The sequence below is a fragment of the Eptatretus burgeri genome, chromosome 8, assembly GCF_056783735.1.
Source record: "Eptatretus burgeri isolate ZD-2024b chromosome 8, Ebu_testis_v1, whole genome shotgun sequence".
Classification (NCBI taxonomy): Eukaryota; Metazoa; Chordata; class Myxini; order Myxiniformes; family Myxinidae; genus Eptatretus; species Eptatretus burgeri.
In genome coordinates, this window is record NC_140968.1 from 9,871,054 (window position 1) to 9,898,749 (window position 27,696).

Sequence of the window (27,696 nt, forward strand, 5' to 3'; positions counted from 1 at the left end):
GGGGTTATAGCTCCCAACGACCTTGATTTCCTAAATAAGTTGGAGGTCCTACATCACAGTGAAGATGACTGGTCTTTACATATCCATGAGTAAAACAAAGATGGAGACACAGAAGAGGTAATAAGGAAGCGGACTGTCTTGTCTGACACGGTTAGAAGAATACCCATCCTCCCACCCCACTCTGGCACATACACACGTACACGCCAATCATCCGAAGTGCAGCCATGTCTGCTGGCCCAAAGCTCTCGCAATTGCCATTCTGCCTCTCTTTCCTCTCCTCCGTCATACTTGCTTTGCCCATGCTGGTCTCTCTCTCCTCTCCTTTCCTCTGTCTGTCTGTCTGTCTGTCTGTCTGTCTGTCTCTCTCTCTCTCTCTCTGAAAACCTGTCTGCCAGCCGAACTAAACAAATAATCAAATAATCCACAGACTGGCAAATTCATGCTTATAAACATTTTACACCTAAACACAAACATAAACTGTCACTATTCGATCAGGCATCACTTTCTTTAGAAGGTAAGGTGAGGGCTTGCAGGGCTGGAAGTGTATCGAACTGCAGTTATGACTGTCTTGGTGATGTGGAACAAAGAGTGGCTGTGAGTCAAAACACGTCTCCCTCTAAAGGCTGTAAGTGGTGGGATAACTCAGGAATTAGTACTCAGACCATTACTATTTGGAATGTACATCAATTATTTGGGTGGAGAGGTTTAAGAGTTAAGGCTTTCCAAACTTGCAAATGACACAAAGCTTGGAGGAAGGGTAGATCGATGGGGGGGGGAGGGGGAAGGAGGAGGGGAGAGGCATGATTCTTGATCACATTCAGCCTGCTTTTAGATACTTTCATAGATTGAGCAAACATAGCTATCGTAGGGAGGTTTCAGCATCGAGTGAGTCGGCGATCATCCTCGGCTAGACCAAGCTATGAGGAGTGGCTAAAGAAAACAGGATGCTACACATTAGAAACAAGAGCAAGAATTTCTTTGCAACCAATGTCCTATTGTCTAAGTCCAAAAAGGGCATAACTGCAAAAAAAAATTGATGAAATGCCCTGAAACTCGAACTTCTTCTGTAACGTATCATAATAAAGTCGTGTACCAAGTTCCAGTTGAAAATGTTGAAGGGTATGGGGAAAAAAAAGTCTGAAAACCCACAGATGGGGCGGACGGATAGCAGACGGACGGACAGACGGACAGCAAACCTGTAGTCTCCTCCAGTGAAACTGGTGGGGACTAATAAGACTAATAAGAGTCCAGTGACGTAACATATGAGTTGGCACTGGGAAGGAAAAGGATCGTTTACTTTGATTATTTATCAAGCAGGCCTTAACTTTGTATCGGATTCATGGGATAGTCCTTTATCACTTGATGGTAAAGTAGAGATATTCCACAAAATGATGCAATTCCATTGGGGGAATGAGGAGAGGAACGTGGATGAGATAAACTGTCACGCCCAGGGATATCCTGAGGGCGTTACAATGAAAATGGGGAAATATATTTATTTGAATTTTTTTAATTAAAAAAAGAAAAAAAATTGTTTTTTTATGTGGGGTTTTTTTTTTTTCCTTATGGGGTGGGGGTGAGTGAAGGCAGTTTTTGGGTGAGAAACACCAAACATCAACCACACACCACCCCTTCACACAGACACAACGCTCCGCACAGATGATCCATACTCGAGCTCCCTCAAAGTCCTTCCAACATCCCGATACCCCTCTATCTCGATAACTTCCAGGTACCGATCTAATTCTACTTTAAACTTATCTATTGTTTCTGCTGGCACTACCTTTCCAGGAAGACCATTCCATGCATTAACTCCTCTCTGAGTAAAAGACCCCTCCCTTGCTACCCTCTTAACTCTCCCCTTCCTAACTCTCAAGCAATGGCCACTGGTCCTATCCCTGTCTACTCTGTTGAATAATTCATCTTCACTTATTTTATCTCTACCTTTCATTATCTTAAGCATCTCTATCATATCTCCTGGTAACCGCCTCCTTTTTAGAATATAAAGCCCTGTCTCCTTCAGCCGCTCCTCATCGCTGACTCTAGCTAGGCCCAGAATCAGTCCAGTTGTCCTGCGCTGAACCCTCTCTCTGGCCTTCCTTTGTTGTGGCGACCAAAACTGCGTGCAGTTTTCTAAATGGGGCCTCACTAAGTGCTCAAGTATATACGGCACTTCACTTTTAATCAAAGGATGGTATTAAAGAGTGTTTCACAAAATCCGGAAGTTTAGCACTGGTGTTGCGGCCTCACACTTGAACTGTGCATAAGACTGGAAACATAATGAGCGGTGTGACCTTGTTGGCACCAAGCACCATCTTAGGAGGCCCACTCGTCGCAGATATATATTTTGACGCGGGTGATAAATTCTCGATAGATCTTGAATATTGAATGTTGATTTTGAGTTGAAAGTCAAAATCGATTTGAACACTTTCTAACATAAACGTAATGCAATACGCGCCATGGTGAAATATTCACTGGGCCGGGTAACATGGTGGAGCGTGCATAGAGAAGGGGCTGTGCGGAGGTGACACAATGGCGTGTGCAATGTGAATCCTTCCTGTAATTCACGGACCGGTGTTTGTGTGTTTGTTTGTTTGTTTGTGGTTTGTTTGTTTGTCACATGACTCCTCCTACAGTTCTGGATCAACGACATGCAGACTTGCGACAGAGAATCAATCAGCATGACCCCAATTAATGTATCGGGGTATTTTTTTTAATCTTTGCCGGTGGTCTTGAGGGGGGTGTGAGGAGGGGGTGCAAATTCTCTCATAAATATGTATCGTGCAGCGCCCCCTCCAGGTGGGGGAAGGTATTACAAGTCTCCACCATTTGCAGTCCAGAAGTCCTGTCCCCAAGTTTTTCAGTGCAGTAAGGAGTTTTGAATTATAAGCAGTAGGTATGTTTTTGCTTCATGCATGTAAGGGCCCTGTCACACCTTGACGTTTTAGCCAGCGTATGGCAACATATCAAAATGTATGTAAAACGCTGGCGTACGCTGAACTATTGATGTTTTTTTTTCAGTTTTGGGCGTATTCATAACGAGTTGGACGTATGCATAACGTATTAGTAACGTACACAGAACGTTTCAAAAACTTATAGATAACTTATACCAACGAATGCTTAGCGTGTTGTCGGCGTTCACAACTTATGCCCAACGATAGTCTAACTTATGCATAGCGTGCGGCAGCGTATCGCTGACGATCACATAGCGTAGCCTATTAAAAGGCTGCTGCTCGATGATCCAAATCATAACCACACTAGTTATCGAACTGTCAACATCACCGTCATGCCCTGTCACACCTTGACGTTTTAGCCAGTGTTTGCCGACGTATGAAAAATTTGGCGAATATGCTGGCACACGTCGAATACGTTATGGGTAAGTGTTGTATATGTTAAGAGCACGCTGAAGCACGCTGGCATATGTCGTAGTACGCCGAGCTTGTCGACAAATTTTAAGCATGCTCAAAAGTTTTCGACGTATGCCAGCGTATGACTCACACATTCCGCATACACTGGCCATGAGTTGTACGCACGTTATGCGATTGTTGACACACGTCGACACACGTTACTTGTAAGTTACTCATTAGTCGAAACACGTCGAGGTAATGTTTAGTGCACCCGAAACTTACTTCTAACCTATGAGTAACATGCTTTGAACCTCTGTGTAATGTATCTCCAACGCACATTGATGTATGTAGACGTATTTGACGTCTTCCGGACGACCACAAAACTTACTGAACGTGTTTCTAACTTACAGCTACCGTATCATGGCGTATTGGCAGCGTTTATGGGAATTGGTATATAAAAATGGGCTTCACAGGAGGAACCCGTCAGTGTTCCAGACTCCATGTTGAGTAGATGTCCATGTCAGTAGTATCAGTACTAGTAGTGGGTGAGCGTGTCAGTAGTAGTAGTAGTAGTTGTAGTATGTCCGTGTCATTAGTAGTAGATGAGCGTGATGGGGAGGGTGTGGGTGATAATAGATCCTCCTTGCGTCCGTGTCCACGGCCAGGGCCAGGAGACTTCTTTGCAGCATTCTCCGAAGTTTTCTTCGGCATGACGGTGATGTTGACACTTCGATGTCTAGTGCGGTTATGATTTGAATTGTCGAGCGGCAGCCTTTTAATAGGCTACGCTACGTGATCGTCGGCGATATGCTGCCGCACTATGCATAAGTTAGACTATCGTTGCGCATAGGTTGTGAACGCCGACAACACACTAAGTATTCATTAGTGCAAGTTATTTATAAGTTATCGAAACGTTCTGTGTACGTTACTAATACATTATGCATACGTCCAACTCGTTATGAATACGCCCAAAACTGGAAAAAAAAACATCAATAGTTCAGCGTACGCCAGCATTTTACATACATTTTGATACGTTGCCATACGATGGCTAAAACGTCAAGGTGTGACAGGGCTTTAACCTGTTTATTTTTTTTGCGTATGCAGAGCTATCAGTTTCCTATACACCGCCCAAATACTGGCATGTGTCAGAAGAAGGTGTTGCATGCTTGGAACAAGATCACCCATAGCACGGGTACTCTGCAAGTAGCCATAATCCTTCCGGTCTGAAACAGAGTAGCCTGCAAAAGTATTCATCTCCTACCAATAACGGCAAATTTTGATTAATTGTGAATTATGTGGAAACAATTTTTCCAAATGAACTTTTTCATTCATAACTGAAGAGAGCAAACAAAACACTGTAACAGTTAAAGGAGGTTACCTGTCAGTAATACCTGCAAAAAACATGTACAAATCAAAATTCACTGGTTGTAAAAGTGTTCATCCCCTGAGGTCAGTACTTGGTGGAAACACCTTTTGCTGCAATGACTGCTGCGAGTGTTTTTGGGTAGATCTCTCCCAGCTTTGTTCAGTAACATGGTGAAATCTTTCCCCGTTCTTCACGTGAAAATTTCTCGAGTTCTGCCGAGTTTAATGGGAATCGTCGATGGACTCCAATCTTCAAGTCTCGCCATAAATGCTCAACTGGGTTTAAAAAAAAAAATCAAGACTTTGTGCCACTCAAGAACATTTATTGTCTTCTTATTCAGCCATTCCCGTGTGGTTTTAGCTTTGTGCTTCATCTCATTGTCCTGCTGAAATGTGAATCTCCTCCCAAGTTTCTGATTCATGGCCGACTCAAGCAGGTTTTCATCAAGGATTCTCCTGTACTTTGCATCGTCCATTGTCTCTTCTATCCTGATGAGCTTGCCAGTTCATGTTGATGAAAAGCAACCCCATAACCTGATGCTGCTACTTCATGCTTGACAGTCGGGATGGTGTTGACTGGGTGATGTGCAGCGTTAGGTTCGTGCCATACGTAACACTTTGAATTTAGACAAACAAGTTCAATTTTTGTCTCGTCTGACCACAAAACGTTTCTCTACGTGCCTGCAGTATCATTAAGATGCTTTTTCACAAACTTCATATGAGCTTTTAGATGTATCATTTTTAGTAATGGATTGTTTCTTGCTACCTGTCCAGAGATGCCAACTTTGTGAAGGGAACGGGATGTTGTTGATTGATGAACACTGACCCCCATCTCAAACATAGAGCCTTACAAATATTTCAAAGTCATTGTGGATTTACAGTGACATCCCTAACCAGTTTCCTGCTTGCCCGGCTGCTAAGTTTGGATGGACAACCTGATCTGGGTGGAAGCTGGGTGGTATGATACGTCCTCCACTTCTCAGTGATGGATTTCACCGTGCTCAAAGGGATAACGAGTGATTGAGAAATCTTCTTATAACCCTCTCCTGAACGGTGCTTCTCCACCACTTTATGTTTGACTTCTTTGGAAAGCTCGTTGGTTCTTCATGTTTTCCTTGTTGGTTGACCGATTTAGTTTCAACTTTAAACTCCTTATATTAGTGGAGGAGCTTAAATTTTTAAGTGAAATTACTGATTACATACAGGTGAAACCTATTACACTTATTTTATAACCTTTAAAACAAATAATTTGCTCATTAAGTGATTTAGGGTTAAGTGTATAATTCAATTTAAATAACGGTTTAAAAGAGGTTTAAAGCCATACATGTATTTATTAATTCCGCGTTTTCCTGCTGTTTTCCGGCTGTTTTACCCATCTATTGCATCACCCGATCGAACACGTTACATTTGTTATTCGTGCCCGTTATTTGTGTCCATTATAACATCCTCAAAAACAGTAAGCTTCCTGTTTGGAACTATTTTCAATTTTGTTTGACTGCCAGGCAGGCAAGATGGTGGGAAAAGATCTCACTCCTCTCTTTACATGCGTGATCGGGACAAATTCAAAGGCAAATTACGGTAAAACGAGAAATTTGTCTTCCCAGTCATGTTCCGATTAATATTTAAAATACAATTTTACATTTAAATAAGTCGTTCCTCGATCATAAACTGACGATCATGAACTGAAAGACAGACAGATGGTCAGACGGACATGATCCAATTGCTTAACCCAGTTTCTCGCTTCGCGTGCACGGGATAGAAACAAACAAAAAATAACATTCTCATATCCAGATCCTGATCTTCACCAAAATCAACCAATTCGTCTTTGGTAGACACCCCAACCTGTCCACAAGTTTCGTCCAAATCCGTCCGTAACTTTTTGAGATATCCTGCTCACAGACAGACAGACAGTCAAACAGACAAGGGTGAGAACATAACGTCTGTCCACCTTCGGTGGAGGAAGTAATGATGAGGTTTTTGTAAGTGTGCACACTGCCTCTTTTTGGTAGTGGTCTGTGATGATAATGTCCTGTGGAAATATCACACCAAACTCCACTGTGTTTCTGTGTATGTAGTGTGGTGCGTTCGAAAAGGTCTTGTACCTACCCCCTTGATGAGACCAGTTCGGATCTCTGGCCCCTTCGTATCCAGAGCAATGGCAATCGGTTGATAAGCCAAGGGGTTGCTTGCAAAGCTTTCTGTGGCTTCACGGACATTCTTGATCGTATTTGCATGGTACTGCGATAACAAGGAAGTCGCCCCCAAGAGCAGCAATTACACTTGAACTTGCATCGAAAATCAATAATAAGCATTTGCCAATGCTGGCCACAGATCATACAGCAGTATTAAACAAGCAGATCGCCTTTGACAATCACTTGAATGAGTGGCAGGCAATGGCTGGTCACCCCTGAGGTTGGCATTCCGGCCAGGGCACCAGGTGGTATTTTTAGCTGAGAAGGCGAGCCATTTCAACACCAAGTCGCGATACCCAGAACAACCTTAAGCGGACCTTAGGCAAGGGCTTTTAACTCCTTGAATTTCAATGTGTTATCAATAATTTTGGAAAATGTTTTGTGTTGATAATTGTCACAGATTTTGTGCACAAGAATTTCTGGCCAAATCTTAATATTTTTTTCCCCCACTTTGGGGAAATTCCCCAACTTTGCTTTTTCCCCACTTCCCCCAGCCCCCTCTTACAACTCTGCCAACTGGGATGATATAATACCGATGAACCTATTCATAGAACTGGCAGGATGGCCGAGAGGTACGCACACTCGCCTCAGAGTTGTCGAGTCTGGATTTGAACCCACATATAAACTGTCATCCCGGTGTTTCACAGGCAAGGTGATTCATCGATGTGCGTGTCGTCCCTCGGATGGGCGTTAAACTGGACGCCCTGTCTGCCAGCATCAGTCGGTGGATGTTGAAGACCCCATGGTGTTCTTCGTGAAAAATAGAAGAGCTACCACCCTTTCCAAAATTCCTAATTCCTGCCCTGACTTCCCGCGCCGGAGTGACAACTCATCCAGGATGGTAACCCTATCCAAGAAACTGCTTCGGTAGAAACGGCGATCCATATAGAACATGGTAAAGGACGATGACGATGACTTGTTCATGAATGGAGACTCCAGTTGACCGAGCTATGCACCAAAGGCCATTTCCCCGGACGTATTCCAGGTGGTTGATGCATTCGTGTGCCGTCGAGAGTGAAATGAACATGCACGGGAGTGGACCCCAGGAATTCTCCAGAAAAATCTGAAAACGAAATGACTTGATTTGCCGTTTGATTTCTGGTGTTTAAAACATACCAATTTGCATTTCCTCTTGAACGATTCGAAAAATGAACGACCCCGATGAAATTGTCCAACTCACCTCGACTTGAGGGTGGCGTCAATCGTGTGGGAACTCTTTGTGAATCGTGGGAAACACGGATGCGACGAATGCTTTCGGCAAATCACAGGCAATTCACTCAGGGAGTGGAACATGTTCTACTCGGCAGCGATTGCGCAAAAACGGTTATATGCGATTGAAGTCATTCGCAGCCAAATCACGAGACACACCAGAACACTAGGTCACGATGTGAGCCCCGCATGACTCTTGGGTGAGATGGTTGTGGTGTTAAAGTTTCATCGTCTTACGATGGGAAATGATTTATGGAGTTTGGTTTCCTTGTGTTTGTCCGTTTCACGAAGGTATAGGACTCCACGCAAATCTTTCCTTCACGTGTCGGCCCAAGTTACAGGAAGTAGATAAAGTCCAATCAACGCTGCCAACTGCAAATGCAAAGGATATAATACGTTTGTTTGACAACACGTGTATAGTCTCAGCCTCAAGCCTTCTTCGCACTGAGCAAGCAATGCCTTGGAGTTCAACTCACCTCGTGTGACCCATGAGAGAAGTTCATGCGAGCGATGTTCATTCCAGAGTTTATCATTTCTTTCAATGTCTCCACAGAGCATGAGGCAGGTCCTGTTGGAACAGCATACAAGAGAAAGCAAGGTGACAGTCCATATCGGTCAGGATCAACGAAAAGGAAGAAACTTTTGGTCCAAACAGTTTGCAAGGATTTAATATTTGAGTGACAAGTGTTAATATGGACCTCTTGGAGAACATGAACCTGGAGTAATTCATGTCCACAGGAAAAATACCTGCAGCAACACATAAGAAGGAGCAACTTTGCGTATGAGGAGGTCATTGGGCCCATCGTGTCTGCGCTAAACCAACACCATTTCCGATCACCATCCGCACCGCAAGTTACCGACAAGTCCTGCCAACATCCCTCAACCGCTCTGTCTGCCATGTATCTCGGTACCAATCCAATTCCAATTTCAACCTATCTACTCTTTCTGCTGCCACTAACTTTCCATGGAGACCATTCCATGCATCTACTCTCTGAGTAAAAGACCCCTGCCTTACACTACCGTCTTAACTCTACTCTTCTATACTCTAAGGCTCTGACCTCTGGTACAATCACTGCTATTTTGCTGAAGACCTCTTCTGCACTTATTTTGTCTGTACCCTTCATCATCTTAAACATCTCGATCAAATCCCCTCAAAATCCTGGTGTTGGCTTAGTGGTTCGGGTGGTGGCTTGGGATCCTAAGGTCCTGCGTTCAAGCCCTGATGGCTGCTGAATTAACACCAGGGGGTTGACTCAGCCTGTCATCCTTCTGAGGTCAGCGAAATGAGTACCGGTGTAGCAGCCAAAAGGCTGTATCGACGGGTTGATTAAATCTGGTATTTGGTGTGGTGCAGGCATGATGGGCCGAATGGCCTCCTCCTGTGCCTTAAATCCTTGTAAATCTCCTCCTTTCTAATGTATAAAGTGCTCTCTCCTTCAGCTGTGCCTCATAGCTTAGTCTCGCTATACCTGGAATCAATCTAGCAACCCCATGCTGAACCCTTTCTGTGGCCTATATCCTTCCTTAGATGCGGCGAGCAGAACTGAACGCAATATTCTCGATGAGGGCTCACAAAATTCTGATGCAATGTTAACACGACCTCTTTTGATTTATAACATAACCATGCAAATGCAACCTAAAAACCCTATTAGCTTTCCCTATAGCTGCCTGACACTGTGCTGTCTGCTTACCTCCCATATCTATCACTACCTCCAGATCCTTCTCCTGTGTGACACGCTCCAAAATGACCCCTTGCATCCTGTAATCTGTATTTTCATTGTTCTTACCCCTCCCAGTAGCTTCCATGTCTTTATGTTAAACTGCATCTGCAAAGAAATTTCCCAATCTATTAAAGTACCTAGACTTCCCCCGAATCTGATCATCCACCTCTCTTATTTCTACCTTATACCTCCAAGCTTCGCGTCGCCTGCAAATTTAGAAAGCAGACTCTTCACCCCACTATCCAAATCTTTGATGTTAAGATTGAATTACTGTATAATTGTCCGAGTACTGACCCATGAGGTACTCCAATACTTACATCCTCCCAGCAAGACATCCTCCCACTCACAGCCACTCTTTGCTTCCGATCACGAAGGAAGTTTCCAATCCAGTTATCTACCTGACCAGCCACTCCACAAGCCCTCACTTGGGCTAACAACCTCTGATGTGGTACCTTATCAAATGCCTACTTAAAGTCTAAACCTACTTTGTTCACTGCAATTCCCTCATCCACCCAATCAGACACTGCTTCATAGAACTCTAAATGATTTGTTAAACGGGAACTACCTTTGGTAAACCCGTGCTGACTACCTTTAATTAGTTTGTATTTATTTAAATGGTTCCTCATCTGGTACCAATACGTTCCCAACAACTCAAGTCAAACGGGTCTATAGTTCCCCAATTCTTCTCTGGATCCTTTCTTAAATAACGGTGTTACATTAGCTACTCTCCAATCCTATGGTACCTGTCCCGACTCCAACGAGCAGGGAAATATATCCGTAACATCTTCCTTACCTGCTCCGCCACTTCTCTTCATACTCTTGGGAAGCATATTGTCTAGTCTTGGAGCATATCATCATTTTTTTTTGTAGCTGTTTATTCACTTCATGTACTCCGACGTGGATCTCTCCGCAAAGCCCTTGTTCACCCCCAAGACAGATACTCTCCGTTACTGGAAATTCACCTGACTGTTCCCGTGTAAATGTAGAAGTAAAAGTATTTGATACATCTGCCATCTTACAGAGCTGTTGTCTCTCTCTGGAAGGGGAAGGGTGATCGCCAGGACTGCAACAACTACTGAGAGGTGACGCTGCTCTCAGTGCCGGGCAAGGTCTTTGCTCAGATAATTCTTGATAAGGTTCGCCACCATCTGCTTGAGCACCACCGACCAGAGCAGTCAGGCTTTACACCAATGAGGTCAACCATTGACCGTATCCTTGCACTTTGGGTGCTCACCAAACGGACACGACAGTTTCGGCAGGTGTTGTTTGCAGCCGATGCTGATCTTTGCAAAGCGTTTGAATCAGTGAATCGGGATGACCTTTGGAGGATTCTTGTTATTCGTGGGGTGCAATCAAAACTGATCTATCTGATGACTGAACTATACTCTGGTACTGAGAGTGCTGTGAGATGTGGTGGTACCATCTCTGACTTATTCCCGATTGTTACTGGAGTTCGTCAGGGGTGTGTATTGGCCCCCACACTTTTCTGCACTTGTATGGACTGGATTCTGGGGAGGATGTCGGAGAGATCAAGCTGCGGTGCATCATTTGGGAATGTCAAGATCTCTGACCTCGATTTCACAGATGATGCAGTCATCTTTGCGGAGACTCAAGATATCATGTTGGGGGCCCTCGAGGTGCTGAACGAGGAGTCGGATCCAGTGGGATTACGGGTCTCCTGGATCAAAACTAAGATCCAGGCTTTCACTGACATCTTGGATGCTGCTATCTTCTCTGTGCCTGTTTGTGGTGAGGATGTTGAGGTCATGGAGAGATTCACTTACCTTGGCAGTGATATTCATGTCTCTGCTGGCTGTGAGTCAGAGGTCAATAGACATCTGGGTCGGGCCTGGGGAGTGATGGATTCACTGGATCATGGAGTGTGGCGCTGTCGGTACCTGTGCAGGAGGACGAAAGTCCGAGTCTTCATGTCGTTGGTGCTTCCAGTCTTGCTATATGGATGCGAGACTTGGACTCTGACCAGGGATCTGAGACGGAGACTTAATTCCTTTGCTAAAAGGTCTCTTCAGGGAATCCTTCGCTATCGCTGGTCGGACTTTGTGACAACGAGTGGTTGCTGAGAGAGACTAAAATGAGATTTGTTACTTGCATAGTCCGTGAGCATCAGCTGAGGCTGTCTGGACATGTGGCTCGTTTTCCTGATGCTGATCCTGGTCACCAGATTCTCTCGGTGAGGGAGCCTCGAGGCCAATGGACCTATCACATGCCTCGTGGTTACAGTGGATTAATCAGAATATCAAGGAGTTGGAGATGGGCCAGGCATCTGCCTGGGGGGATGGCCAGAATGAGGCCGCTGGAGTACCGGCAGAAAGTGCACGCAGCTTCACGCTGCTCCAGCGCATGCTCCCATATCTGACCTGACCTGACCATCTCACCCTCATCATTCACCAATACGTGACTTTTAAAATCTGGGCGACCGGATATATACAGAGCATCATGTGTGCCAGATAAGGATTGTTGCATGAAACGGCTCACAGAGATTTTAAAGAAGCCTAAATACTTGGAAACGTACCTGTGAGAAAGGGGTGTGCCTAAGCACAACAAAGTGTTTGGAGAAATCGCTGATGAAATCATCCAAGAAGTTGATAACTTGCAGTCTGCGCTGCAAAAACTCCCGACGATACGGCCAGTGAAAGGCCCGAAGGTTCGGAGACGGGCGTTCTACCCAAACCTTTGTGCTTCTTAAAACCGATGGAAAGGTCATACCTGGGGCTTGTTGATGCACAGGGTAAGTTTAAGTATCCTCATGTCGCGAGATGTTTCAATGTTTAATTATTTGTCGTGGTCGCTTGGCCCCAGATGTTCTTCCACCTCCACTCTATTGGGATCATTGCTTAAAAAGAGGTGCAACACTGCCCTCCCCTCATGGGCCTTTCTACAAACTGGGTTAAAAAGCAATATTGGACAAGAGATAGAAAATCCACATCCACTCTGGCTTTCCCATGTTCCTGGACCCAAATGTATCCCTGGCAAATTAAACTCCCCCATTATCAATGTCATTCCATTACCACATGCCTTTCTGAATTCCTCACCTATCCCTCACACAAGGAGCCCCATCATAGCATCCTACGAGTATCTTACTGTTCTTACAATCCCGAACCTCGATCCATACAGAATAGTCTACAATAATTTCCTTCTTATTGTCATGACTTTCCTTCAATACCACACTGTCCTTCACAAAGATTTCCACATGTCCTCCCTTTTTCTGTCCTATCACGCTTATAAATTCCCATCCTCCAGTTGGATTGCTCACTATTAAACTACGTCTCACTGACAGCAACTATTGTCGGACTCTTCACCATCCATCTGAGCTTCTAGCTCTTCCATCTTTCCAATCAAGCTCCTGGAATTCGTGTAAAACACCTTCAATCTTTTCCTTCCATGAACAATCCCCTGCCGTCCCAACCATCCAACGACATCCTCAACCTCGAGGCAAAACAAAGTCCCAATTTCTAGCTCAAGAACTTTTCTCACTGTAGTTTCAGAGTAGTGTGTAACACTTTTACATTCCATTTTGGGTCTCGTGAATTATGTGCGCAATCTTGACTGGTAGATTAATAATACCTGACAGATATCATCGATGTAGACCGGGTCTGCTTGGACTAAGGAAACTCCTGAAGCGGTCCATATTTCCCTATTCCACCACGATGCCCGTTCAGTTGGATTCAATCCGAGGTCACCTTCACTGTTAACCTTTGCCCCTAATCTCAGGTGACCTTTGCCCTTAATCTGAGCTCCCATACCAAAAAACACCTACCGATAGTGCAGATGATGCCCGTGTTGCGCGAGACAAACGGTTCAGCGTCAATGTCCAGGAGGCACAAGTGGCTCATAAAGTCATGGACATGATGGTGATGGTGGCCATGGTGACCATGGTGTTGTTGGGGAGCAGCCATGATGCAATTGCAGATGCTGATTTACCTGAGTTGAGAGAAAAAAAAAAATAGAATTAAAGACAAAAACAAATCAAAGTGTAATTTACATAAAACAGGGCATTTATCATCATTCACCATCCATCAATTTGCATACATGGTATACCGTATTTCACACAATAGTACACTTTCAAACATCCTTATCCTATTAAATCTCTTTACAAGGTCAATGTGGTCATGCTGAAACCACTTTTATGGATTAATCCATGGTACTATCTCTTTTATTGTGTAATACAAATATGGAAAGTTATCTTTTGAACAATCCCCCCCTCCTCCTCCTCCCAAATGACTCCTATGTATACCCCAAAATGCTCCTTTCATTTCTCCACATGTCCTTCTTTCTCCTATCATCCTCCAATTTTAATTGCGGCATTGAATCCTACTGGTCTTGCACGTGTAATACATCGATTACCCCAAAACCAGAATTTTTGAATCCTTTCATTTACAATTGTCTAATTTTTACAACATCTCCTAGTTTGCTTTACTCCTTTTGCTCTCTCCATATGTGAAAGTACCTTCCTGAGCTTCTAAGTAGGCAGTAGGTGCACCACCATCTCATATCATTCACATTCTTACCAATAATCTCCCCCCCCCACCCCATTGCCCATTTCTTCACCCAACCTCTTACTAGCAGTGTTTCCTCCCCTCTCCTCTCTTTTCAGGTATATTCATTCCCTTGCTTATTGTGTCCAAGAGTTTCCCTACTGTCAATACATCTCTATTCTAACAGCCTGACTGTCGGTTCATCCCCACCACTGCCTTTCTCTGCCGTAAGTCTGACTCAATATTTCAGAAAAATATTGGGTGTTAAAACGAACGTTTATTTCAAACGAGCAGGGGTGCCCAGCGTTACCGGGCAATGTTATCAGGCGTTACCAGGTCCCTCCTCCCAACACTTCCCCTCCCTCATGCCAGCCCTCCCCCTACCTTCTCCATTTGGACTCCCATCCCACCCCTTCCCCTCCCTCCAGACATAATCCCCCCCCCCCACATTCCCCTGCCTTCCCTGATTAGTGTACGTCGGTTTTGGGGCGTCCCACTCTCTGGGAACGTGAACAGTGCAAAAATGCAAGTTATCTCCCCAGCTGAGTTGTCATACCCTCTGCCACCACTACCAGGTGGCACGACACTATACACATTTACCTCGACAATTATCGACATGGAGAATTTCTGTCGACGTTCCCTCCAGAACCCCCACGACTACAAATGAGACTAAGCAGCCCATGCTAACCACAAGGTAGGAGTTAGTCCATGTGCCAAGTTTGGTGGCAATTGGCCCAGTAGTTTTGGCGTGATTGGTGTCTCTCTCTCACACACACACACACACACACACACACACACACACACACACACACACACACACACACACACACACACACACACACACACACACACACACACACACACGACAAGAACAAGCTGATTAGATATTGGTTCACGTGTGGATCCAGATCCAGCCGATCAGGTAAGGTCAGGTATGGGAGCATGCACCAAAGAAGTGTGTTTCTACATCCACTCTCCGCCGGTTCTCCAGGGGCCTCCGTCTGGCCATCCTCCAAGCAAATGCCAGGCCCATCCCCATCTCTTTGAGATGCCGATCAACCTGCTGCAACCACGAGGCATGCTGTCGACCCATTGACCTCCTCCACTCACGAGACTCCCTCGCTGAGAGAATCTGGTGAGCAGGATCAGCATAAGGAAAACGAGCCGCATGTCCATACAGCCGCAGCTGACGCTCATGGACAATACAGGTAACAAATCTCATTTGAGTCTCTCTCAGCAACCGCTCGTTGGACACAAAGTTCGACCAGCGATAGCCAAGGACTCTCTGAAGAGACTTGGTCACGAAGGAGTGAAGTCTCTGTCTTAGATCCCAAGTCTCACATTCACAGAGCAAGACTGGAAGCACCAATGACCGGAAGACTCAGACTTTCATCTCCTGACCTCCTGCACAAGTACCAACAGCACCATACTGAGTGCACATACAGTTTTACGCCTCAACTCCCTGAACAGCTCAGCTCTGCCATTAAGCCTGGCCAAATGACTCATGACTCTTTTCAATGGTATCTCGTGTCCCTTGAGAGACAAAAGTCTTATTCGCCCTACGGTGAGTTCCAAGACATCCACTGGCAACATCAAGAATGGTAGTCTTGAAGGCACTCACAACTCTTCAGGATTCCCCAAAGCACCCAGACCCCCAAATCCCAACTCAGCCTCTTCACAAACTCCTCAGCTACCCTCTCATCCTTGAGTTGCCTAGGCTGGGATGGTACCATTCTCCCAGATTTAAGCTGCAACTTCAGAGTTGCTACAACAAGCCTGTTGTCGTTATTGAGGAACTGAGCACTCTGGTAGACCCTACAGTTCTGGATCATCCTCCAGCGACCATGAGCGAGCACATGGTCAATCTCCTTTGCCACACCACCAGCGTTGGAATACCAATTCCAGCGATGAGCCTGTGGGTGCTGAAACCATGAACCGGCCACCCCAAGTCCACGACTTCTTGCAAAATCAAGGAACTTGGTCCTATTCAGGTTCACAGTTCCAGACCCATGGGGACCAACACACATCTCATAACCATCCTTATCAGTCAGTCGATGCATTTAAATCCCCCAAGACGAGAAGTGTATCTCGTCTGAGGCACTGATCAACCACAGAATCGAGCGTGGCGTATAATGCATCCTTCACGGTGAGATCACTCGCCTCAATCGGATCATATGCAGACCAGGGAAATGACACCCAAGGAGTGACGAATGCTTGGTCTCTTAATACACTCGTTGACCGGTGTTACCTCAATTATCATTGGAGTCATCTTATTGGACACAGCTACAGGAACTCCTTGGGTATGGTAACCATCAGAGCGACCAGACGAATAGTAAGTGTAACCACCCCCCATGATCTCACCACTATCCGATCTCCGAACCTCAGAGAGTGCTGCAATCCCGATGTCCAAACGCTTGAGCTCAGATGATAACAGAGACAGGTGATCATCCTCACTTCGGGATAGGACATTCCAGGCACCCACTCGAAGGGACCGCCTCAGGTTAACCGCCGTCTGGTGGATGACACCTCAGCACCACTCCGAAGTCTGACCAAGGAAGTTTACCAACTGCTTTTCCTCCTATCATCAAAGATTGGGGGTCCCGAAGGCTTCGCCCAAATACCGTCATCCGGTGAGCTGCCCTGCGAAGGACAGCAGCACACGAGGTACTCTCACGGAGTGAGTTTTCTTTACGCTTGTGGGTTTTGCGGAGTGAAGGGTTTTATGGTGGCTGGAGTGCAAATCCTGCCACCAACCTCTTCAACAAAGTAACCCAACAGCAGGAGGACGTCTGCAGACACAGTTGGGCACTACGTATGGATGGCCGTTGGCTCACAAGGAGCTCCTCCGCCCTTTGACAGGTTTTGTTTTTAATCCTGCTGGATGTCCATATCCAAACACCCTCCTCACCACGAAACCTGGTGTGGGAGATGGTTTCGTCGCTGACAACCCAACCATGGAACAGGTCAGTGCATGTTTACATGATACCTGCAGCAAGTCACAGATTTAATCTAACCTGACCTGACCATAATCTAATCTGGCCTGACTTGACCAATATTTCAAGTGCTTCACCAAAATGGAGTAGTTGAGAGGCCCAGACTCAAAGTGGACGTTGTAAACGGTTACACCACCGAGTCTGGTTGCATGGTCAATTCCCCAATTGGTAACCTGCTATAAATCTGAGTCCATACATGACGGTACTTTATGAAGATGGCTCCATTACAATTACATACATGATGGCTCCTATAATTATCGAAAACTTCTCAAAGTGAAGATCCATGTAAGACACCATCATCTTGGTGTCAAATAGGTAACACAAATACACAATGAAGAAACACCTTGATTTTAGGTTCAACTGCACGACAGTCACGATCTGCAGCAGTTACTGCACGTGGAAAGGTTTTCTATATTTGTGCTGCTTTCAGGATACAGAGTTCCACTCCAAATTTCACCCAAACACATGTGACATCACAGGTTAACATCCCATCCCGGAGATGACATCGAGGCCTCCGCTGAAATTATTCTGGGAAACTCACTGAAGTGGCATTTGTTGCTTCATGGTGCATATTTTCAGATAACGACGTGAAGTTAAAATTTGATAATAACCGATTTGACTTTAGTTTTACTTTCAAGTCAACTTTCAAAGTTTTCCAGTGGAAAGCAAGACAGCATTGAATGTGCTGGCATTCAGTTTCATCGACTCGAATGAGAGCAAGACCAGCGTCCCAACTGGATCGATGAAAGTCAGGTCTTCCAGGGCCAGTTCAAGCCTTGCAAGTGTAAAATATTATGGGCCGAGCCTGCCAGTGGAAACAAAACAAATGAATGCTAATAATTTTTCATGTAGTCACTGTAAGCTCATTCTTAAGTTATTCATATTATTCATGCATGAAAAATACAGTGACTTCATTCTGGATGCTGAACCAAATAAATGATTTCCACTTCACCATAATTGTTTATCTTCCAAACAAAGCAACCACAAACAAAGATGACTAAGTTGCAAATATCTACCTTATAAGGATCAAATTTTCGAGCAAAGTTAAAGGCAGTGCGGGTAACGAGATATCAAAGTGCTCCTTCTATTTATGTACTTATCCGATTGCAAAGGACACAGGAGTAATGTGACATGACCTAGCTGGGCAAGCCGTTGGGAGAATGATGTGTGGGGGTGAGGGGGGGTGCATGCAGATCCTACGAGTTTGGGGGGAATAAAACCACTTGCTTAGGATTCAGGAACTTGAGCCTTTGAACCCTGAGCTCCTTTGACTTTCGGCAACCGCACCCTGGGCTCCCTGGAGAAAAATCCGGCCGCTCGGGTATATGGAGGTTTGAATAGTGGCCGGTAAAACGGCTGCTTGGGTATATGGAGGTATGAATAGAGGCCGGTAAAACGGCCGCTCGGGTATATGGAGGTATGAATAGTGGCCGGTAAAACGGCCGCTCGGGTATGTGAAGGTTTGAGTAGTGGCCGGTAAAACGGCCGCTCGGGTATGTGAAAGTTTGAATCGTGGCTGGTAAAACAGCCGCTCAGGTATATGGAGGTTTGAGTAGTGGCGGTAAAACAGCCGCTCAGGTATATGGAGGTTTGAGTAGTGGCGGTAAAACAGCCGCTCGTGTACATGGAGGTTTGAGAAGTGGCCAGTAAAATGGCCGCTCGGGTATATGGAAGTTTGAATAGTGGCCGGTAAAACGGCCTCCAGGTTTCAAAGGGTGAAAGGTAATGTGGAATTATGCTGCAACTTTGAAGGTATAAAGGATGGACTCTAACTTAGCGATGCAAGATTAAAGTAATCGATTCACAGATATATATATATATATATATATATATATATATATATATATATATATATATATATATATATATATATATATATATATATATATATATATATACACACACACACACACACGCACAAGCACACACAGCCCCACACTGCTTGCCAACCAAACTTTCATAGTTAACAAAGCAAGTTATGGGATGCATTAGTGTTTATACTTTATGCTGGCATTGTGCAAACAGTGATCCCTTACTTAAAATGTTTCTGTTACATACTTTCCATGTGCAGCACATTGCTGCTGGTTGCACCATTGCTGGCTGTGCCGCTGGTGCAGTTACCCCTGTAGGCTGGAGCAGGAATTTGTAATTGCTCAGGGTGCCGGTGATAACTCATCTACTCTTCGCGAAATATACCGTGCTATCGTTAATGACCACCAACTAATGCGAGCTGACGGGACTCCCAGTTTCACCTCCATCCGATGGACGGCCGCACACACTGATGACAATTTATAGATGGGTTGGGATTCTAACCGAAGCTAGACAGCCCATCTTCCTGTTAAAGGGTACACACTGGATTTCTGAAAGGAATAAAATTTAGTGGTAATCTGATTTCAGCCCAATCATAGAAAAAATAAAAACGGAGTTTGGTAATATTTCTCAAACAATGTTGGTTTTCGCATCAAATAATGTTCACAAAGAAAATCGTGCAAGATCCACATTGATCAAATGTTTCTATTTTTCAACAATGTTTGTAATTGTATTTCATTGGTAAGAATTTTTTTCCCCTTATTAAATATATATATATATATATATATATATAAATATATATATATATATATATACATATACATATATATATATATATATATATATATATATATATACATATACATATATGTCATATCCTGAAAAAAAATAAAAATTTAAAGCCTTGATAGGTCTTGGAATATTGGCAGTCTCTCATTTGGGGCATTGTGCTTAAATATTGTTACACTGGAGGTTTCTTGTTTCAATAATTTATTGTTACATTACTGTTACAATAATTTCTCATTCAAACTTAAGCAATATTTTCTCTCGTGATATTGTACGTGGGTTATTTAAGAAAACTATTGAATATTTGTCTTCTGAATTTTCACACAGGTGCTTTCCATCGATTTATTGATCGACTGATCTACTCTTTTATCCGGTGAAATTGTTTGCCCATGAATTTTTTTTCTTCCCCATTTATACTATGGTTTATCTACACATTTGATATGATGATACATGATCAAACATATTGTTTGATACGATTTAATCGATTGTGTTTTTTTCCGAATTTTATCTGCATGTGTGAGGGAGTTTCCACCACACGCTTCCTTTTTGGGATTCAACCTCCTTCAGTTACTTCAATGTCTTCTTCACACCTGTTGCTATTCTTGAAGGAAATAGATGTTGTTTTGATTGATTGAGGGGGTACGAATTAGCTTGTATTTTAAGTTGGCGTGGTCCGTGTGTTCGTGTAGGTTAGAACATTTTCTGTAACCAGGGACCCGGTCGAGTGAAGTTGCCTTGTTGTTATGTATGCCGTAATATGCAGCATAGATGACGTCGGAGGGAGGTAGGAAAGGTTAATTTATGCATGTCCTCTCTGTAAAAGCAGGCAAGGCACCAGGTAAGGCAAGGAGAGGGGTGTATTTGCATGTGTCAGCGGTTTTTGTGTTTGCTGGTAAACCCCCCTCCTAGCATGTGCTCTGGGTACAAGGTGTATGGCACGGCCCCAGCCATTACAGGGACCTGCTGCCATTGGTGTGGCATTGGTTCGGGCAGCGCTGACGGCAACGCCTCGTCAACATGACATCGCTACACCAGAGGTGACATGCCACCTAAATGGCCGGTGCCAGAGCATGAGTAAAGAACATTGGAAGACATGGTGTATGACTGCAGGGAGGTGATAAAAGACCGTACGTGGGCACGCTCGCGTTCCTTCTCTAATCTGTCTGAGGTCCAGGCTGTTTTGGTCTCTCTCTCCCTTTGAAGCAGAGTGATTCTCAGCTGTGTGGCGAATCAAGTTGGTCAGAGCCGGTGATGTTTGCGCTCTCCTGGATCGATGAAATCAGTATGAAGTGAGCACATTTCAGTCTGGTTTTCACCTTGGGATTCTCCATTCCTGTTGTCCTAACAGTCTCCTTTTAATATACTATCTATCTTAAGAATATATGTTGCCGAATACCCACCTTATCTCCTGCGAGAACAAACCATTTCGACCGGGTTTCGTTAATCCCTGGAGGAGATAAAATGTGTCACACAGTCGTTTTCAGAGATCAGCAGGATTTGGACCCCCCACTCGAGCGTGATTCTCATCAATACTGCTATTCGCGAAGCACAATGCTTCAGCATGGCAGGTCCTCGTTAGCAGACCCTGTCAACGCGACACTATATAGAAAAAAATACGGCCGTGGATTGCTTACTGTACAAGTGATAAAAAATAGTTTACTTGAAATTCAATAAAGTTGCTGCAAGGTGGCTTCGAAAGGAAAGTCGGGGAGAAAATTCCATGCAATGTTGTTGTCTACCATGAGCAAGTTACACAGAAGTGACATCAACGGTGGTCAAAGCATTCGAGGTAAAACCATGATGACACCCAGCATAGTCACGAGTGCTGTGGATGAGAGGTTTATTATCAAGTTCCTTGTGAAGGAGTACATCAAAGCAGCTGAATTTCACAGGCGGCTTTCCGCACAATTTGATGGCGCATGTCTTTCATGTGGTGTGTTCAAATGGAACAGCAAGTTCAAAAATGGTCACAAATTGGTGAGAGGTCTTGAGCATTCTCAGTTGAAATTCAATAAGGTCAATGTAATGTGGATATGAAAAGTTAAATTTTATAAGAAGAGTGCAAGATGGATGCATGTGATCAAAAGGCAACTCAAGTGGCCATTGCAACACGGCTTCTGTGGTGTGACCAGAGGGAGCAGGGCAATTTCTTGAAGATATTGACACATGAAGAGACCTGGGTCCATCATTTTACACTGGAGTCAAAATGAACCAGCACAGAGTGGAAATATTATTGGTCCCCAGAACCAAATCAATTCAAACTTCAACCATCAGCCAGATAGCTGATGGCAATTAGGTCTTTGGACCTCAATTAATTAATTCATGTTGAATTTCTTGAAAGTGGCGAAAAGAAATCACCAAAGCCCAGGACGACGTAGACTTACTACTCAATGAATGGATTAAAACTTCTCACGTGCAGTTTGTGGCTACTGCTTTGCATCATTGCGGGGGGCATGGGTGTGCTGCTCATACAGTGTCCCCTGTAGGTTAGAGCAGGAATTTGGAACTTGTTCAGGATGCTGGAGATTGCTTGCCCACTATTAATAAAGGACACCATGGGATCTTTAACGTCCACCAACTAATGCTGGCAGACGGGACACCAGTTTAATGCCCGTTTGAGGGACGGCACGCACAATGATGAACCACCCTGTTGGTGAGACACCGAGACGATAGTTTTTAAATCGCTGGATCAGGAATGGAATCCAGGCGAGACAGTTTAGATGTGAGTGTGTATACCTCTAGGCTGTCCTGCCAGCCCAATGAAGTGATACCAGCAATATTTAGACAACAGAGGTGACTCATGGCGTGACTTTTTACTGCATGATGATGCTCACCCTCACACAACAAATGTGACCACTCCTTCTTAAGAAAGTTCCAAATCATCTCCCATACAGTTCAGATTGGTCACCTCGTGATATTAATCTCTGTGGACCACAAAGGATTTTGGGTGGCATTAAGTTTAAGATGATCTCAAAGCATGGTTGTGCCCTGAAATGGTTGTGTACTCGTCCTAAATATTTATATGGCAACAAGGTGCTATCACATTACTGAGACAGGTGCGTATGAGTAACAGGGGAATCTTTCTGCCATGCTTGACAGAGAGAGCATCAATGCTGCCAAAATTGTCCATTGGCAAAGAGTATGCGAGGTAGTTTGACCGTTGCCTTCCCTGTCGGTCAGTCGGGGTAGAGATATGTAACTTGTGTAGGATGTCGGTGATAGCTCGCATAATTTTCATTGAAAGGCACCAGAGGAACTTTACATCCAGGCTGGATCAGCAGCAGAATACTTAGAGAAATAGGTAATATTTTATAAACTTATCTGTTCTTTTGATTTTGTCCTTGAACTACCCCAATACATATACAGGGTGTCTCAATAAAATGTACCGTATACAGAATACTTGTGCTCGTATATCGAAGACTGTCATTTTGTCCTTCTGCACCGCCTTATGGGTAACAACTGACTGATAACATGCAATCACTCCAGCACATACGAACACGATCTGTTCGGTATTCGCAACACTCAGCATCGCCCGTCTCTCTGCTTTTAAATTAATTTTAAAATAAAATATTCAAGGACTGCACACAATGCATGTAATTGGCACACCCAGTACATATACATAGGACTACCTGACCTACTAACCCAAAACTCCATTGATTGAGAATCCCCTACAACTCCCATACTATGATAAAAAAAATAATAATTTAAACACAATCCTAATCCATCTCAGTGAAATTGAGACACAACTTAAACACCAAACAATAACCATCTCCGTAATGCCAACTAACCCAGAAAACTTAACCCTTTTTGACGACGCAAGACTAATACTACAAGGGAAATGTTTATGTCTGTCTGTTGCCATTTTTCTCAAAGATGGCCAAACGGATTGTTGTCAAACTTTGAGAGGTGCATCACTGAGTGCCAGGGAGTGTTTAAGGAAAAAAAAAAACATTTGAAAAAAAAAACGATTTTTTTTTTAATTGCTCTATTGTGCCCAAGCCCCAGTAGCTCCGTGAAAGGTGATATTAAATGATAAAAATACTTAAATATTGATTTTTTTTAAATGTCAGCAGGATTAGAATAGCATTGGGCAATGCCGGGTACCCCTGCGAGTCACCAATAACAACAAAACAGAGTTAACCCAATATCCTTAATGATATAGTTCACCATCAAGGCAAACCTAATAATTATGCTATCAATAAATTAAAAATTATGATGATAAATATGACTATTGTAAGTTCTGATTATTGACAAAAATGGTACTCTTTTGCACAAAATCATGATAATTAATTCATGTACATAAAGGAAAGGATGCTTAAACCATTATTCACCCCCGCCCCCACCCCACATGACCCTCACATTCCTTTTTCCATTCCAACCCTCACCTTGAGTTACTCCTAACCCTCCTTTTCCCATTAATCCTCCCCAACAACCCTCTTTCCCTTTGGTCCTTTTCCCTTGATGAAAAAAAAAATATATATATATATATATATATATATATATATATCCGTGTGTTTTACACCCCCATTCACTGCCCACCCCCATCCATCCATCCATCCATTGAGATCATCCTCTGTGCAGAGCATTGGTGCAGCCTAAGCAGTCTCCTTGGCCATTGGGCACAATCCCGGACAGGTTACCATGCCAACACAGCATGCTGGTATTCATTTTGCTAACCTCAGAAGGATAACAGGCTGAGTCAACCTCACCTGGTATTAATTCAACAGACAGCCAAGTGGTATTTGAACTCAGGACCTTAGGATCCCAAGCCCACCACTCGAGCCATTAAGCCAACACCAGGCATACCCCACCCCACCCTATTTTCGTGATGTGCAGATGTCCTCTTCAATATAAAAAAAACAAACAGAAATCTTATGTTCAACAACAAAATTTGTCCACAAAAGGCAAAATGAGATCATCAACTCCAGAATACGTCATCACTTAAACAGGTCCAACCTCAGAGGTGACTCGTCTAGATTTCCGACTCGACTATAAACTGTCAGATTGGTGTTTCAATCAAAGAGAGCGTATCATCAAACAGTGCACCATCCCTCAAACAGGACGTTAAGTTGGGTAACCCGTTTGCTACCGAAGACTACTCGTGGTAGACGTTAAAGATTTCACGGCAGGGGACGACTGGGTATATAAAGCGGCCCCAGCCAGAAACCGGCCCTGGCCCATCCACGGGGCGCGGAGCCACGACAGGCCGGGCCCGATATGACGAGCATCGAAGGTGCGACGACCTACTGTCAAGGTGTGTTTTGACCTCGGGGGCAGATTTTGGAGGCAAAATTTACGATTCATACAATTTCTCACCCATAACTTCCATTTTGACTCAGAGCAATTTTGCCACCGAAGGAATTATTCAAGACCAGTCGGGACATTCATCCTGGGTTTATATGAACGCATAATAATGACGCTTCATTGGAAAGTACGAACACGAACAAGAACAGACCGAATGGGCACTGAAGAAATATAATTACGATTCATGATGACAGTTTCCGGACCATTGGATCACATGATTTAACATCAGCACAAAAATTCATGAAAACAGGTCAGATCATGGACATATTATACAGCATGCTGTATAGGAACAAGAATACTGATATTGATGGAAAGGATTGATTGATTCTTCAGTATAAAATGAATTGATTGATGAAAATTTTAACCAATCACCGACTAACCAAAAATTGATGTATGGAAAAGGACAGACTTCGCTGAGATCAAATCATGGTCTGGCGGTGAAGAGGAAATGACTGAGCTATGAAGGAGACACTATGGATAAAGATATTACTTCCTTGCTGTGGATGCTGATTTAGCAAAATGCAAACGATGCCTGGTGTTGGCTTAATGGTTAGGGTGGTGGGCTTGGAATCATTTTATTTTCTGTTGAATCAATACCAGGCGGGGTTGACTCTGCTTGTCATGCCTGCTATCCTTCTCAAGTTGGCAAAACGAGTACCAGCTTGCTGGTATCCTGTGTTGGCGTGGTGACCCGTCCGGGATTGTGCCCGATAGCCCAGGAGACTACTTAGGCAGCACCGACACTCTGCACAGAGTATGGTCCCAATGGATGGATGGATGGAACACGGAAACTGAGGGACGAGTATCACGTTTCAATGGAATCTTGCCCAAACTGCAGGAAAGATTTTTTTTTTTTAGCAAACTCTCCACATATTCAAGGAGAAGAACAAACACACTGCCAAGGCTTCGAGCTCAGGCTTTGCAGAAACTGAGAATTCAATAAGTTTTTTGTCAAAAAGATCAAACAGTCGATTCTCAGTCACATCTAGTTCAGAGCACGACCGAAGATTTCCTCTTTTTGGAAAGATGGTCAATGAAGGAATGGGTAGACATGCCGTTGAGGATATCACTCTCCATCGACATCAGCATGGAAGCTTCCAGACGATCTTGCGATGTAAAATTTCCTGATGTGAGATGATGTGTGATTAACCGAGGTTTGGAGAAACTCAGCTCACATGCCACCTGTGAAACTGTGAAACGGGGTCGTGTCACCAAGTAGCATGTGTGCAACAGGCACTGGAGTGCATGACCTACCTTTTCAAGAACAGGATTAACAGCACAATGCACAATCTTTCCAACAATCGAAGTGTGAGGTTTATTTCTCTTCGATGACAACCTGTGCGAGTATCTCCAGTTTCATTTGATCTTCATCACAAGGGAGAGGGGGGGGGGATGCACCTTTCGGTGAGTCCCACTTAGCGGTGAAACGGTGAAATCACCTCCTCACTGATTGTTGGAAGTGCTTCTTCCAGAAACATAGTCACCTCGTGGAAAATCAGCCCGTGGCATAGCCTCTCGCTCTGTCGGTCGGATCATGAGACCGGTCATTCTAAGCCCAAAAGGTGATCTAGGCTTCCAAGCCAACACGTGGGAAGTCTATTATGTACTTCCAACCAGGTAACCTAGGCAGTCCACCCATGGTATCTCTCGATCAAGACAAGGCAAGATATCAGCCGGCACCTTGATCAGATCACAGGTTCCTGCCCTGCCTAGAACTCAGCTGGAATGTCTAACCGGCGAATTGGGACTCCAGTACAACATGACCATAACCATTGGGACTCCAGCACAACATGACCATGACCATTGGGACTCGAGAACAACATGGCCATGACCATTGGGACTCTAGCACAACATGACCATGACCATTGGGACTCCAGCACAACATGACCATGACCATTGGGACTCCAGCACAACATGACCATGACCATTGGGACTCCAGCACAACATGACCATGACCATTGGGACTCTAGCACAACATGACCATGACCATTGGGACTCCAGCACAACATGACCATAACGGAAAGATGGCCAGGTGGCCAGGTAACATCGCTGAAACCAGGTGAGGCAACGCAAACTTCTCAGGTTTACAAGTGGCTTCAACGTATAACGGTCGTCGCCTTTCGCAGACCGTAACACACGAGTGTCCTTTTGCTCATCATCGCCATTACAAACAACCATAGCAACAGCTCAGAATCCGCCGAAATGATTTATCATGCGCACATCGCAAACGCCGCCCTCGATGTGTTGAATTTATTTTAATTTTAACCCCCCCATTTTTTAAACCCTGATGTCCCGTTTCAATTCCAGCCATAATCTCGCTATAGCCGCTCTCACCTTCCTTGCTGCAGAAGCGACAGAACACACCAGGCAATGAGACCCCGCGACCCGTCGCGTTTCTACCTTTATATATAAATATATAAATATATAAATATATAAATATATAAATATACACGCACTGCTGCGCCAATTATTTATACATT

The 27,696-nt window shown here is 44.3% G+C and overlaps 1 protein-coding gene across 1 annotated transcript in view; it reads right to left on the reverse strand.

Moving 5' to 3' along the window:
* LOC147021066 (pyruvate kinase PKM-like) overlaps positions 1–27,696 on the reverse strand; it is a 48,724-nt gene extending 21,028 nt beyond the window's left edge. Inside the window, exons 1-4 of the mRNA XM_085890796.1 lie at positions 27,551–27,696; positions 13,607–13,770; positions 8,584–8,675; positions 6,813–6,944 (exon numbers count right to left, since the gene is read on the reverse strand). Coding sequence (XP_085746922.1) covers positions 6,813–6,944; positions 8,584–8,675; positions 13,607–13,745 — 363 coding nt within the window. The 5' untranslated portion in view covers positions 13,746–13,770; positions 27,551–27,696. The remainder of the gene's footprint in view (positions 1–6,812; positions 6,945–8,583; positions 8,676–13,606; positions 13,771–27,550) is intronic.